The 16,724-nt window shown below is 39.1% G+C and overlaps 1 protein-coding gene across 3 annotated transcripts in view; it reads right to left on the bottom strand.

The window, feature by feature from the left end:
* The window catches only part of LOC128697013 (E3 ubiquitin-protein ligase SH3RF3), a 264,822-nt gene that overhangs the window by 86,271 nt on the left and 161,827 nt on the right, over nucleotides 1-16,724 (bottom strand). For all 3 annotated transcript variants that reach the window (XM_053788516.2, XM_053788514.2, XM_053788513.2), the window contains 2 exons: nucleotides 7,782-8,048; nucleotides 5,837-6,004 (listed from right to left, as the gene is read on the bottom strand). In XM_053788516.2, the coding sequence (XP_053644491.2) occupies nucleotides 5,837-6,004; nucleotides 7,782-8,048 (435 nt within the window). The remainder of the gene's footprint in view (nucleotides 1-5,836; nucleotides 6,005-7,781; nucleotides 8,049-16,724) is intronic.

Raw genomic sequence — 16,724 nt, forward strand, 5'->3', positions numbered from 1 at the left:
GAGCGGTATGCGGATTGTACGTTATGTGATGGCGACGGTATGCGGGGGTCCACTGTATTATACTGAGTATACTAACAGGCCTATAGTTGCTGACATCAGACCTACTATTTTTCTTGAAGATAGGAGTAACTCTGGCCTCCTTGAACCCCTCCGGTACGGTATTAGTGGTGATTGATAGATTTATTATGTGAGCAATAGGGATTGACAGTTCAGAAGCACCTTCTTTTAGGAACTTAGACGGGATGTTATCAGGGCCTGTGCTCTTAGTTGGGTTTAACCTGCTTAGTTCTTTTTGAATAAAGTCAGGAGATACACTTACTAGTTGACAACTGTTTGGGGTTACCCCTTTATTGGTATAGTATGTTTGAAACTTATCAGAGTCTGTGTTAAAGGTATTTGATGCAGCTGGTAGTTTACTTACTAGTGTTGATGCAACAGATGTGTAGTAGGAATTAAAGCAATTTGCCACCTTAGATGTTTCATGGCATACCTCATTATCGATAGTGAGTACTATGCTAGACCTATCTACTGGCTTATGGCTATACCCCAACTGTTTAGTTGTTGCCAGAGCTTTCTGGGGTTATGCTTATACTCTTCAATTTTTGAGCAATAGTGCTTTGCCTTTGCTCCTTTTATAAGTCTCTGCACTCTGTTCCTCACCCTTTGGAATTCATTTAGTGCTGCAATATCCTGTCTGTTTGCTTTAAATCTTTTTAGCAGCTGGTCTCTGAGTTTCATATTATCTAATATCTCAGTAGTCATCCAGGGTTCAGTTCTTCGTTTAATCCTAACCTCTTTAACTGGTGCAATATTATCAAGGATGGTAGTGAACATTGTTTTGAATTTTTCCCAGGCATCGTTTACGTCCGTGCAACTTGTTACATCTGTCCAGTCACAATTGTGTAGCCTATTTACCAGTGTTTCTTTGCTGTAGTTTCTAGTTGACCTCATTTTTATTGTCCTGTGTAGGCCTATCCTATCCCTAGTGATTTTCCTGGTGCAGTAAATGATGAAATGATCACTAAGACCTGTGGTAATGACGCCTGACTGGCTAATGTTCTCAGAGCGGTTACAAAGTATGTGGTCAATTAGGGTGGCTGAGAACTGTGTGATCCGGATTGGTGTATTAATTAGTTGAGTGTAACTATTTAAACCTAGAATTTGCTTATACCTTTTGCATAGCCCATTATTTTGCTGCTGAAAACAGATATTGAAGTCGCCCAGTATCATTGTCTCACAATTGTTTTCAAGTCCGGACAATACTCTGGAAAAGTCTTCTAAGAACTGGTCATGGGTGGGAGGGCGGTAACTAGTTCCTACTAAGATGGGTTTTGTCTTGGGAAGCAGCACATCAAACCATAGAATCTCCAGTTTAATGTTATTTAAATCAGGTCTTGGGTTGTAAGCAAAGTCATTTCTAATGTAGGCACATACTCCACCACCCTTTCTGTTCCTATCTAAGCATTTTATATTGTAACCTTCTATTTTGACCTCGCCGTCAGTCACCGTATCATCCAGCCAGGATTCAGAGATGGTTATAACTGCCGCCCTAATTTTGTTAGCTAGAATCCTAATCTCTGCCAATTTAGGAAGAAGTGATCTTGCGTTGACATGAATAAAGTGAAGGCCTGTTTTCATAAAACAATTATAATCATCAGTATATGGCAATGGGTCATTTGTATTAAAATTAGGTAAATCAATGTCATCATTGCTAAAGGGTAACTGTGCCAAAGTGCATTTGTTACAAAATGAATTCTGGCACCGTTGCTATAATTATACATACATCCATCATGCACCCACCCCTTACACATTTTACATAAGGTGCCTTTTCTGTTTTTCATGAGTACTTTAGTACAGTGTATGCACCTGTTTGGTAGTGTTTGAGATAATAATGGCTGTATTGTCTCACATTGACCTATGTATGCATTACATATGGAGTTAAGGTTATCATTCCTAGCTACTAGACCATCATTATCACCGTCATTTATCTGTCTGTTTTGCCTCTGCACAATAGTTTGAGGTCCTGGATTAATTTGGATATCACCACTTAAGCGCTACAATAAGAGCTGTGTGCCACTGTTTTTGTTTGGGTATGCGGTGTTGCCATACCTTGCGGCGACAGTGACATTTACTTTTCTGGTAGGATGGCAACTGTTGGGCTTTTACTGTCCAGGGTGCTGTTACTCCATTCACCTTTTCCAGCCCCCATGACTGATTTCTTTCTTCATGGAATTGAAGAAGAAAGATAAATATAATTATGGCAGCCTGTACCCCCCTAATGCCTGCCATTTTCACTCTTTGCTCTTTTACTCATATACAATAATATTTATTTCTCTTTTCCAGTCACTTAGTACACCCTAGTATCTACTTTAGCAATCACCACTGAATTACTAGTAAATTTTTTTCTTCAAAACCCTCTTCACTGCTCACTTTTCCCTTAACTTCACAAACCCCTTTCAGTTAACCCCTTATTACACACTCCCCTTCCTGCCTCACTTCACAGTCTGGCTTCACCTCTTAACTTCTAACTCCTTTCCATTCTGGTACCCTGAAAGGTTTAATCAATGGTTTTATCCTTCCAAAACCCCCTCAATTCCATTTATCGGGGGTTGTGTGGTGTTGTTGTCTGCCTGACCTGATCTGCTGACTCGGCCATTTTTAAAACACTGAGGGAAGTAAACGCCACCTACAACCTGACTTTCCTTGAGTTTATAGATATATTTGGCTTTTTCTGCTATAATTCTCTCACTGTACACTGGTCAGCTGAATATAGGTCAGCTACTAAAACATTAACCTTGACTGTTTAACTATTCACTTTTTTCCCATGACTGGCACTGAGGGATAACCGTCCTATAACCTTGGAGTTTTGTACTGTTGATTTGACGATGTCTCCTGTGTTTCCCTCTCGTTAGCACTGGTACAGGTGATATGATGATGGTACAGATATGATGATACTGTCAACAGATGAACGTCAGTAAAGATGAGAACTTCACTTCGCTAGTTGTACATCTGGCAGTAGCTGGTGTTTGGATGCCAGTCAGCCATGTTTAAATGCTCAATTCTTTCCCTCGTTTGGCACTGAGGAAAAAAGTCCTACAGACCTGTCATTTCCTTGGAGTTTTGTTGATCAGTTTTCTGCCATGTTGTCTTCCCGTTGAACACTGGTGCAGTTGACATGGAGGTCAGTTATTTCATTGGAAAACGTCTTGTGTCTGGTTCACGTCTGGCAGCAGGTCTGGTACTTGAATGCCGGTCCCTCTTTTGTCATATTTAGTCCATTTCGTTGTCGTCACCGTCAGTTTTTATGTCACTACAGATTCCTTGCATGTTGTTGCAGCAGTACTTGCAATTTGGCCATCACTGGAGTTCGGATAGGCCCAGGGGACGGCAAGATATAGGAGCAGCCTTGTTGCTGCTTGCTGCGGCTGCGGCAGCCCCGAGGCACCTATTTTGAAATTGGCATCTTTTTTAATTTGTATGAAATTGGCCAAATTGCCAATTTCTGATGACTTCATTTTGTAGTTGAAATCGGTAAATGGATGTTTTCTTGTACTCAATTGATAGAACAAATGGAGTTCTAAAGAAATAGCTATGAGTTTGGTTGACTGGAAAAATGGAATTGGCCTTAAATTAGGCTCAAAGTGGGCGAAATCGCCGATGCATATATACAGTGGTCCCTCGTTTTTCATAATTAATCCGTTCCTGGAAGTGTGACTATTATTGAAATTGACGATTTTCGAATCCATTTTCCCCATAAGAAATAATGTAAATCCAATTAATTCATTGCAGATACCCAGAAGTATCAACAAAAATTTTTTTTTACCTTAAAGATAGATTTACATGCACAAAAGAATGAACATTCAACATGACAGTTACCTTTATAGATGGCTGTTGTTGATGAATGGAAGACAGGGAGGAGGAGAGTGGGAAGAGAGGTTATTGTTTGGAAGGGAAATCCCCCTCCATAAGGACTCTATACGTCACTTCAGGGGTCACTTCCCTAGCTTAAATATAGATTTACATGCAGAAAAGAATACCAAATAAATGTAAAGCACTAATAAAATGTAAATGAACATTGGTAATAGGGGTAGTTGATGAGTGGAATGGTCTGCCTAGTAGGGTGATCAAAGCTAAAACATTGGGTAGTTTCAAATTTAGGTTGGATAAATACACGAGTGAGAAGGGTTGGATTTGAGTCGGACTTGCACCTGAGCTTATTGATTGGGTAGTATTTGTTCTGTTAGTCGGTTGGATTTGTGAAGGACCTCCCTAGTATGGGCCAACAGGCCTATTGCAGTGTTCCTCCTTTCTTATGTTCTAAAAGCTATGGCTTGGGTAGTTTCAAATTTAGGTTAGATAAATACATGAGTGAGAGGAGTTGGATTTGAGTCAGACTTGCACCTGAGCTTATTGCTTGGGTAGCATTTGTTCTGTTAGTGGGTTGGATTTGTGAAGGACCTGCCTAGTATGGACCACCAGGCCTGTTGCAGTGTTCCTCCTTTCTTAAGTTCTTATGTTCTTATTTAACATCACACTTACCTTTATTGAAGACTTGGTTGTGTGAGGGAGGGATGGCAAGTTTATTGTTGGAGAATATGGCACTAATATCAACTCTGCAGCTTATTTATCTATCACAATTCAACTAATATGACATAATAAACAATACTAATAACATAGAAACATGGAATATACTCAAGAATGAACAAAATAAATCATTATGTATGTCACAAGGTGACATACATAATGATTTATGTATGTCACTGAGAGTAAGCCGTCCATAATGGTGGTAAAGCAGCAGCTGAGGCGGCGGTGTTTTCTGTAGCCCTATATAACTCCAACAATATTGGAGGAGTTAGTAGTATTGCTGAATCACTGAAGAAGGCACCCTCTACCACCATCACAACCACTACCACTGTCTACCACCATCACTACCACCTTCTACCACTATTGCAACTGCTACTACCATAACTACCACCTTCTACCACTATTACAACTGCTACCACCATCACTACTGCCTTCTACCACTATTACAACTGCTACCACCATCACTACCACCTTCTACCACCATCACTACCACCCTATACCACCATCAACCACTATCACAACTGCTTCCACTCTACCACCACCACCACCACCTTCGTATTTTTCTACAAATTTTTTCTTAAATTATGTGTGTTTCTCACATTCTTTACCAAAGGGCTGGCACTAGAAGGTTTCTTTGGAGCCATGGTGACTTATTTAGCAGTTGCAAGCACTCAAATAAATGGAATATTATGAAATGTATCATATGAACTCGTGGGATCATCCTCACTCACTTATAAACAATGGCACACTGGCTGGGAATGGAGTGTGAGGCGGCTCAGGGCTGTGTGTACACGTCCCAGATGAACGACAATTCACGAGCCAATGTTTTGATGAAAATAACGTTATGATTTTCGAAAATTACGACTATCGAGCCTTATGATTATTGAGGGACCACTGTATTGCTGAGATCGTTAACTTCGCAAGAGTGTAATTCCATGTTTTCCATCAAATTTCAAACTTTTGGTGTTATTACCACCGAGAAAAGATTCTCTATCATTTCATACGAAAAAATACTTTTTTTATTTTTCGAATATTTTGCAACACAGAAAGACACTTCAGGATTTGGGGTCGTAACAGTCAGAGGGTCAAAGTGCAGACATTGCACTTCCAATTTCCAGGACTCAAGTCTGGCTAACCTGTTTCCCTGAATTCCTTCACAAAATATTATCCTGCTCACTTCAACTATTTTGCTGAAATCTGCTCTCAGTAGTAATAAAATACTATAATAAAGATTAAAATGTTGTATACTTACTTGGCAACTTGAACGTAGTTCCCAGGGAAGACACCAGTTCTGTCAGTTGTAATACAACGCCCTTTGAACCATCCATCTTGACATTTTTCTGTCACAGTGTATATGTAGCCCTTTCTTAATTCTAGCTCATCAGCTTTCCGTCCTCGGTAAGAGTATAAGGCCACATAACTGGAATGAAGTTGTCTTAGAGTATTTATATAAATATTAATGCAAGTTTCAAGCACAATAATAATAATAATAATTTTTTTTTTTACGATGAAGCATACAAGTGAGAAGTACTACTTAGATATGGGTAAAGAGCTGTTTGCTACATCTATGAAATGAAAGACATGCAATAGGGTGGAAAGGGAAACAATTTGACAGATGGTGCATATGTATGGGATAGGAGGAAAGTTAATAAAAGCAGTTAAGAGTTTTTATGCAGTGTGAGGCTCAGGTTAAGGCATGTGGAATGGAGAATTATTTCTCTTTGAAATTTAACTCAGACAGGGATGAATGATAATTACTGATGGGGTTGTAAAAGAAGTGAATGCTAGAGTGTTGGGAAGAGGTTTGGGATTAAAAGATGTTGGATCTGACAAAAAGTGGGAATTATCACAGTTACTCTGTGCTGATGACAGTTCTACTGAGGCATTCTGAAGACATGTTACAAAGGTTGGTGGATGAATTTGGGAGGGTAAGTAAATAAAAGTTAGCTGGACTTGAGCCCTGGAGGTGGGAAGCACAGTTCCTGCACTGTAAAGGAGGGGTTTGGGACATCCACCAACCTTTGTAACATGTCTTCAGAATACCTCAGTAGAGGGACATCTAAACTGTCGTATCATGTGCCTTTGGCAAGACAGTGATAGTGTGAATGATGGGGAATGTTTCTTTTTCAGGTCACCCTGCCCCGATGGGAAGCATCCAGCGTGTAAAAAAAAAAAAAAGATAGGAAAAGGAATTAAAGGTGTATATAGAAAAGAGCAAGATGATGAGAGTAACAACAAAAAAATCAGGGCAATGAAAAATTGGAAATCAGACTGGAAGTAGGAAACACAGAGGAAATTAAAGTATTTGGGAATGGACATGTCAGCAGATGATCTATGAAAGACTAGTTAAGACACAAAATAAATGAAAGGAAAAGGTAGATAATATGCTGAGGTATATTTGGAGAGACAGAAGTTAATTTATGAGATAAAATGGGTAATGTACCAGAGTCTAGTGTAGTACCAACCTTTTCATGTGGGTGTAAGGAATAGGCTCTAAATGTTTTAGCAAGAAGGTTGGAGGCAGAGGAGATGTCATACTTGAGAGCAATGTGTGGTGTGGATATTAAGCAATTAATTCAGGATGAATAAATCATCTGATGAGACAGGGTTATGAAAAGTATTATTTAGAGGGCAGAAAAGGGTTTGTGATGTGGTTAATGAATTTAAAGAATATGGTACAGAATAGGATGACCAAATGAGTCCATAAACCCCCCTGCCCTTTCAGCAGGCGTAATCCAAAAAAAAGGGGTTGAAAGGAGGGTGGTAAGGTTTTAAGTGGTAGGGGCTTGAGCATCTAACAGGCATGTATCCGTGCGCATGCGTATGTGTGCGTGTGTGCATGTGTGTGCGTGTGCGTGTGCGTGTGCGTGTGTGTGTGTGTGTGTGTGTGTGTGTGTGTGTGTGTGTGTGTGTGTGTGTTTTTTTGTTTTTGTTTTAGACTGGGGCAAGTGGATAATAGTAGTTTTTAAGAAGAAATTCAAGAAAACTGGTTGAACCGACAAGGTGGTGGTAAAGTACGACGAATGCACTAGGGATCTTGGGATGTTATACTTTGGAGGGTCATTTGAACTGTGCTGTCTGTGCATATCTGGCAAGACAGCTACTGAACAAATTTATTTTCCAAATTTTTGCCAAGTATAGTTGTACTGTGGTGTATAGTAAAAGGATCAAAATATGAATATACGTATATATCTTACAATGTGGTTGCTGTCACTTGTTGTGTAGACGATGATAACCCTAGAGAGCTTAACGAGATGGTAGATGGCTGTATTCTTGGTGAACCTTGAAGTTCCGTCAACACTGTTTGCTCTCCAGTAACAGGGGTTTCCTGAGGCAGGTCTACTGTAGTTCCTGGCATGCTCCCACTGCCACCAATACCACTACCACCACTATACCCAGATGAACCCACATTACAACCAGGGTTGGAAGGATCCTCGGTAGGACTTAAAATTTCTAAGGAATGTCTGTTGAGAAGAGAATGAATAAAAATAGCAACATAATATATATCTAATGACTGAATTACTGAGAAACAATGGAAACACAGTATTTCTGCCTTGTCTTCATAGAAGTTTCTCATCCATAATACAAATATGGAAATTATATGCATAGACTATTGTAATAATATGCAATCTTTTCCTTTCAATAAGTCATATCAACTACTTTGTATGAAAACTTCAACTGATTGCAAAAAAAAATTCTATATTCAGATACACAGTAATTTAAAAAAAATTGAGATTCCAGTTTTGGAAATTCTGGTGTAAGTAATCAATTATTATAGAAATGAAGCAAGTACTGTAATAGTGATTAATGTCATACTGCACAAAAACACAGGAACCACACAAGACACTAATACAGAGGACCCTCAACCAATGGCTTTAATCCGTTCCAGAGAGCTAGCCTTTAGTCGAATTAGCCATTAGTCAAATTAATTTTCTCCATAAGAAATAATGGAAATCCAATTAATCCGTTTCAGACAGGCAAAAGTATTAACAAAAAATATGTTTTTTAGAGATATAAGATATAAGCGACTATTGGCAGAAAGGTGGGCTAGTGCAAAGATGAGTAGTGGGGGGGTTGAAGAGGGTTGGATGAGTTTTAAAAATGCAGTATTACAATGTGGGGCAGAAGTTTGTGGTTATAGGAGGGTGGGGGCAGGAGGAAAGAGGAGTGATTGGTAGAATGATGAAGTAAAGGGTGTGATAAAAGAGAAAAAGGTAGCTTATGAGAGGTTTTTTACAAAGCAGAATTGTTATAAGAAGAGCAGAGTATATGGTGAGTAAAAGAAAGGTAAAGAGAGTGGTGAGAGAGTGCAAAAGGAGAGCAGATGATAGAGTGGGAGAGGCAGTCAAGAAATTTTAATGAAAATAAGAAAAAATTTTGGAGTGAGTTAAACAAGTTAAGAAAGCGCAGGGAACAAATAGATTTATCAGTTAAATACAGAGTAGGGGAGTTAGTAGATGGGGAGATGAAGGTTTTGGGTAGATGGCGAGAATATTTTGAGGAACTTTTAAATGTCGACGAAGAAAGGGAGGGGTAATTTCATGCACTGGCCAGGGAGGTATATCATCTTTTAGGAGTGAAGAAGAGCAGGATGTGAGTGTGTGGGAGGTGCGTGAGACATTACGTAGAATGAAAGGGGGGTAAAGCAGCTGGAACTGATGGGATCATGACAGAAATGTTAAAAGCAGGGGGGTGTTGGAGTGGTTGGTATTTTTGTTTAATAAATGTATGAAAGAGGGAAAGGTACCTAGGGATTGGCGGAGAGCATGTATAGTCCCTTTATATAAAGGGAAGGGGGACAAAAGAGATTGTAAAAATTATAGAGGAATAAGTTTACCGAGTATACCAGGAACAGTGTACGGTAGGGTTATTATTGAAAGAATTAGAGGTAAGACAGAATGTAGAATTGCGGATGAGCAAGGAGGCTTTAGAGTGGGTAGGGGATGTGTAGATCAAGTGTTTACATTGAAGCATATATGTGAACAGTATTTAGATAAAGGTAGGGAAGTTTTTATTGCATTTATGGATTTAGAAAAGGCATATGATAGAGTGGATAGGGGAGCAGTGTGGGAGATGTTGCAAGTATATGGAATAGGTGGTAAGTTACTAAATGCTGTAAAGAGTTTTTATGAGGAAAGTGAAGCTCAGGTTAGGGTGTGTAGAAGAGAGGGAGACTACTTCCCGGTAAAAGTAGGTCTTAGACAGGGATGTGTAATGTCACCATGGTTGTTTAATATATTTATAGATGGGGTTGTAAATGAGGTAAATGCTAGGGTGTTCAGGAGAGGGGTGGGATTAAATTATGGGGAATTAAATACAAAATGGGAAGTGACAGTTACTTTTTGCTGATGATACTGTGCTTATGGGAAATTCTAAAGAAAAATTGCAAAGGTTAGTGGAGGAATTTGAGAATGTGTGTAAAGGCAGAAAGTTGAAAGTGAACATAGAAAAGAGTAAGGTGATGAGAGTATCAAATGATTTAGATAAAGAAAAATTGGATATCAAATTGGAGAGGAGGAGTATGGAAGAAGTGAATGTTTTCAGATACTTGGGAGTTGACGTGTCGGCGGATGGATTTATGAAGGATGAGGTTAATCATAGAATTGATGAAGGAAAAAAGGTGAGTGGTGTATTGAGGTATATGTGGAGGCAAAAAATGTTATCTATGGAGGCAAAAAAGGGAATGTATCAAAGTATAGTAGTACCAACACTCTCATATGGGTGTGAAGCTTAGGTTGTAAATGCTGCAGCAAGGAGGTAGTTGGAGGCAGTGGAGATGTCCTGTCTAAGAGCTATGTGTGGTGTAAATATTATGCAGAAAATTCGGAGTGTGGAAATTAGGAGAAGGTGTGGAGTTAATAAAAGTATTAGTCAGAGGGCTGAAGAGGGTTTGTTGAGGTGGTTTGGTCATTTAGAGAGAATGGATCAAAGTAGAATGACATGGAGAGCATATAAATCTGTAGGGGAAGGAAGGCAGGGTAGGGGTCGTCCTCGAAAAGGTTGGAGGGAGGGGGTAAAGGAGGTGTTGTGGGCAAGGGGTTTGGACTTTCGGCAAGCGTGCATGAGCGTGTTAGATAGGAGTGAATGGAGACAAATGGTATTTGGGACCTGACGATCTGTTGGAGTGAGAGCAGGGTAATATTTAGTGAAGGGATTCAGGGAAACCAGTTATTTTATATAACCGGACTTGAGTCCTGGAAATGGGAAGTACAATGCCTGCACTCTAAAGGAGGGGTTTGGAATATTGGCAGTTTGGAGAGATATATTGTGTATTTTTATACATATATACTTCTAAACTGTTGCATTCTGGGCACCTCTGCAAAAACAGTGATTATGTGTGAGTGAGGTGAAAGTGTTGAATGATGATGAAAGTATTTTCTTTTTGAGGATTTTCTTTCTCTTTGGGTCACCCTGCCTTGGTGGGAGATGGCCGACTTGTTAAAAAAAAAAAATGTTTTTTAAAGATTAAATATAAATATACATACAGAAAACAATGGCAAATAAATATAAAGCACTAATAAAATGGATAAATGAATATTTAACATCACACTTACCTTTACTGACTTGACTTGTTGATGTATGACAGACACATAGGAGGCAAGAGAAAGGCAAGTTTATTATGCTTCAATATGACACTAATATCATCTCTACGGCTTATTTATCTATCAAAATTCATCTAATATGACATTGTAAACAATATTAATAACATAGATACATGATATCTTCTGCCAGCACCAACATCACACTTAAACAATGTATGTAATTTATAAATAATAAATATTTAATTTTAATTTATGAATAAGTAAGTTTATTCAGTTATACACAAATACAGTTACATAGATTATCATACATAGCAGCATATGTGTAAAGTACCTAGGATAACCCAAAAAAGTCAGTGACTTACATACAGTGGAACCTCTACTTGCGAGTTAAATCCGTTCCATGACCTTGCTCGCTACTGGATTTGCTCGTTTGCAGTCAATTCTTCTCATTTAAATTAACTGAAATGCAATTAATCCATTCCAGTGGAATTCTGTACTTTAATAATTTCGCTAATATCAACTTTACGGCTTATTTATCTATCTCACTTGATCTAATATGACATAATAAACAATATAAATAACATAGAAACCTGATATATACTCTAAAATGAATAAAATACGTAATTCATGTAGTGGTATGGGCGGTGGACGACAGTTTGTCTGGAGACCAGACAAAATACTTCTTGAATAATTTCTCTAATATCATCTATATGGCTTATTTATCTATCACAATTAATTTAATATGACATAACAAACAATATAAATAACATAGAAACCTGATATATACTCTAGAATGAATGAAGTATGTCATTATATTTTTGTGGGGGCAGGCAATGAGTGTTTGGAGACAGGACAAAATGCTCCTTGAATATTTCACTATCATCAACTCTACGCCTTATTTATCTATCACAGTTCATCTAATATGATATAACAAACAATACATTTCCATTGGGGTCCTTTTATATTTACACTTAATATATTTACTTTCATGCTTACACTTTTATATTTACACTTACATTGGAGGAGATGTTAGTTTAATTAGTTAGTTTTATGGAGGAGATGCCGGCAGAGGTTTAGGGTAGTGGAAGATAGCAGGCCAGCGTATGTTCAGCGGATATACACACACATCCAACAACATTGGAGAGTTACTTTTGTGTCGTTTTTCTATCGCTTACTCGCTTAACTTACTTGCTACACTGTTAATGCTACACTATTAATTCTGGCACTGTAGCCTTTATCAGTACCTGCTGCTTTCGTATCGTAGATATCGTAGAATCAATGAATCACTGCAGAAGCCACATTCTCCCTCTCTCTTCCTCCTCCACTTTGGTACTTTGCTACGAGGTTTTTCTTGAATTTTATTGTGTTTCTTTCCTTCTTTATCACAGGGCTGCCACTAGAAACTTTCTTTGGGCCCATGGTGGCTTATTTAGCAGTTACAAGCACTAAAAACACTGGAATAATACAAAATATATCGCAGATACATGTGGAATTGACGAAAACAGCTTGTAAACACTGGCAAACTGGCTGTACATAAAGTCTTGGAGTGGCTGGGCCCATTCAGGCTGTGCTCAGGCCGCATGGACATGTTCAGGACGAAAGCCTCTACACGAGTTTTCACCATTGGTAGAGCCAATTTTTTGACGCCAAAGAGAGCTGTTAGTCGATTTTGATGTTAGTCTATGCCGCTGTTGGTTGAGGGTCCACTGCACATCTTTGATATGCAAATTAAAAGTCCAAAAATGGAATTACATACTAAATTCAAGTCAAAACTAAAACAAGTACTGGGTTCCTAAATGCTGTAGTCCAGTCTTTTCTAACATGTCATTTAAAACCCTTTGACTGCCACGACCTAAAATCCTGAAGTGTGTCTCTGTGTCACAAAATATTTGGGGAAAAAAAAAAAAAAAAAAAAAAAATCTTATGAAATGACACCAAAAGTAAGAAATTTGATGGAAAACTCACAGAATTATGCTCTTGCAAATTAGCAATCTTGGCGTTATGTACACATCGGCGATTTTGCCCACTTTGAGCCCTACTTTTGGCCAATTTGATTGTTCCAGCTGACCAAGCTCATAGCTATTTCTTTAGAACTCCATTTGTTCTACTGATCGAGTACAAGAAGTGATAAATGGTTTAAAAAATCGACAAGATGAAGATTGAGACACTTATGCAACATATTGGAATCTTTATTGAGGAAACGTTTCGCCACACAGTGGCTTGATCAGTCCACTACAAATCAGAAGGGTGTAAGGAGAGGAGGAGTTTGAGGTAATCAGTCCCTCAGCCTGGAGTCGATGTGTTCAGTCCATCAATCTTGTAGAAACTACAGCATAGGTCCGTAGACGTAGCTTATATACTGTAGTCAGGTGAGGCGAAGCAGGAGGAGGCGGGGTCATACTGTCTCAATCTTCATCTTGTCAGCTTTTTAAACCATTTATCACATCTGCCAGACACTGCAACATCATGGGATCTTGATACAAAGAATTCTTCAACCTTGTCCAACCTTTGGACGAAGACCTACTTCGACTAGTGGATGGTACCACTATGACCCCGTCTCCTCCTGCTTCACCTCACCTGACTACAGTATATAAGCCACATCTACGACCCTGTGAAGGCTTACTCAGCCCTATAACAACTTCAGACAGTATTACTCAGGCTGGCTCCTCCTCAGGAAAATTAATGAATAGAAAAAGAAATAATAATTCACAAAGATAAACACTTTATTATTTATTAAATCAAACATAAAACAATAAAACATGAAAGGTATATCCTATTTGAAAGAAAAATGAAAAATGAAATGAATAAAATAACATTTGAACTCAACGCTAATATCTACAGGGGTGTCTGGTGTTGGTGACACTGTTGTTGAAATCGTAGCCGTTGCTGATGATGGGGTGGGGGGGGTCGCAGGTGTTGGTGACCATCCACTGGCTAGTTCTTCACAGTATACCAGTAAGTAATCTCTCCCGATGACAGGAAAGCAGGTTCTTTACCGCTGCAATGATGTGGGGTTACGTCCTGCAATTTCATACAGGTGCACAGGTACTTAAATGCAAAATGGGGAAGTCTCTGGACGTTAGTCCTTCTCCTGTTCTTCTCATTGATTTGCAGGTGACCCTCACTGTCATCCAAGAGTAGTGTTGGGAGCTGTGAGTCGAGTGATTTACTGTTTGACCAGAGCCCCACACGTCACCTTTCGGGGGGGGGGGGAAGAGGGAGGGGAAGGGATAGCGGGAGCTAGACTGACCCTACCTTAACAAGCAGCCGGCAGTCAAACTATCACTTTCAGGGAGGGGGAAAAAAGGCTGGAAAAACGGGAGCTTGACTTACCCTACCTTAACTAGTAGCCGGCAGTGAAACTATCACTTTCGGGGAGGGGGAAGAAAGGCGGGAGCTTGACTTGCCCTACCTTAACTAGTAGCCGGCAATGAAACTATTGTTACTATATCGCTACTTCTATCTATTGAACTTTTCCCTCACACTCCCCCATACCAAGACTTATAGTCAAGGAGTATAAGAAGAATAGGCGAGGAAAAAGTTCTAACATGTGGAAGTCGCGTAAGGCAACAAATCTTCTACTGACTGTCACGACTTAACCAGTCAGAGAAATAATTGGATGAACCATTGATATACACAATATGGAACTTAAAAGCCTGGAGTGCCAATGTCCACCTCAAGAGGCGACTGTTTGTTCCCTTAAAAGTTTCTAGGTATATCAAAGGTTTGTGGTCAGTTTCTAAAATGAATTCTTTTCCCAGCAAATAAAATTTAAGTTTGGAGATACCCCACACAAGGGCTAAACATTCCTTTTCTATTGTGGAGTATCTTGTTTCTGCGGGAAGGAGTTTCCAGCTTAGGAAGCATACAGGGAAGGGAGTACCATCATGGTATTGTAGTAACACCGCACCTAAGCCAGTATTGGAGGCATCAGTTCTCAAACAAAATGTTTTATTAATATCAGGAATCTTAAGTATAGGGTCTTTCGAAAAGATACTTTTAATCTCATTAAACTTATCCCGAGCTACGTCGGAAAGTTCAAGAGGTTCCTTCACAGACTTTTTAAGGAAGTCGGATAAGATGCCTGTAAGATCAGTAAGGTTCGGGATAAACCGTGCATAAAAATTTACAGAACCAAGAAAGCTTCGCATGAGCTTCTTGGTTTTGGGGAATTTAAATTCTAATAAAGCTTTGATCTTACTGGGGAGAGGCTGCAGAGAGTTATTAGAAAGTATCAGTCCAAGATATCTAATCTTGTTATACCCAAGGAAGCATTTCTTCGGCTTGGCAGTGAGGCCATGCGAGCGTAACCTACGCAAAACTGATGTTAATGTTTGGATATGTTCGTACCACGTGGATGTCATTACATAAATGTTATCAAAATAAACTGAAACATTTGGCATATTACCCAAGACCTTTCTCATCAGTCTCACGTAGGTAGCATAGGCAGTTACCAAACCGAAGGGCATAGTTCTATACTGCATCAGTCCTTGGTGTGTAGGAAAAGCAGTGTACTGCTTAGAAGAAGGATCTAACATTACTTGATGATATGCCTGCGCAATATCAATCTCTGAAAAGAAGGAAGCGTAATAAAATTTGTGTAGATCGCTATCTATTAAGGGCATAGGCTCAGCATCCCACCGAGTTATAGCATTAAGGCCTCTGAAGTCAATAGCAAGTCTATATGAATTATCCTCCTTCTTAACCATGACTACTGGTGAGCAATATGCAGATACTGAAGGTTCAATGATCTTTAGTTTTAATAATTTGTCTACCTCTTGGTCAAATGCATCCCTAAGGTGAACTGGAACTGGGTATAATTTCCATTTGATAGGATTGTCCGTCACTAAGTCAATCTTATGGACTACCGTGGAGGTAACACCTGGAATATCAGTAAAGACGTCTGAAAAGTTACTCACACATTGAAGTAGTTCATGTCTCTTATGGTCATCCAAAGATTCATTAACATTAATGTTGGTTGCGTCCGAGTGGTCAAGAGTCACCAAGTCATGTAGTTCTTCATCATAGTCTAAGTTAGAGGTGTCAATTACGCACACCTTACATTCTTCAGTTGTCTTATCAAGTTCGTGTGGAAAAACTAAGTCAAAGTTATTAAGGCAGTTAACCGAATTTCTTCGGTAATATTTCTTAAGATGTTGATATGATAAAGCTTAGGTTTCCTCTTGACTTCTATGAGGTAGTCAACTTTCCCACAAATTTTTAATACCTTATACGGACCTTTCCATGCTACTAATAATTTATTTGACTTAATCGGCAAAAGTACAAGAACTTCATCCCCTACGTTAAAACTTCTCTGACTTTTGGAATCAAAATAGGTTTTGTACTGGTCCATTGACAAACTTAGGTTTTTCAAAACTATGTCAGAGGTCTCCTCAAGTTTGGATCTAAGGTCAAGGAGAAACTGGTAAGAAGACTGAACCTCAGCATTTACCTCCTCATTAGTCCATAAGTCATGAAGGATGGACAATGGGCCTCTGGCCTGTCTACCATAGAGAAGTTCAAAAGGTGAAAACCCCAAAGAGTCACTGGGAACTTCCCTCATGGCAAACAAAGCACAGGGTAGGTAACGATGCCACT

Source organism: Cherax quadricarinatus, chromosome 49 (assembly GCF_038502225.1).
Source record: "Cherax quadricarinatus isolate ZL_2023a chromosome 49, ASM3850222v1, whole genome shotgun sequence".
NCBI lineage: Eukaryota > Metazoa > Arthropoda > Malacostraca > Decapoda > Parastacidae > Cherax > Cherax quadricarinatus.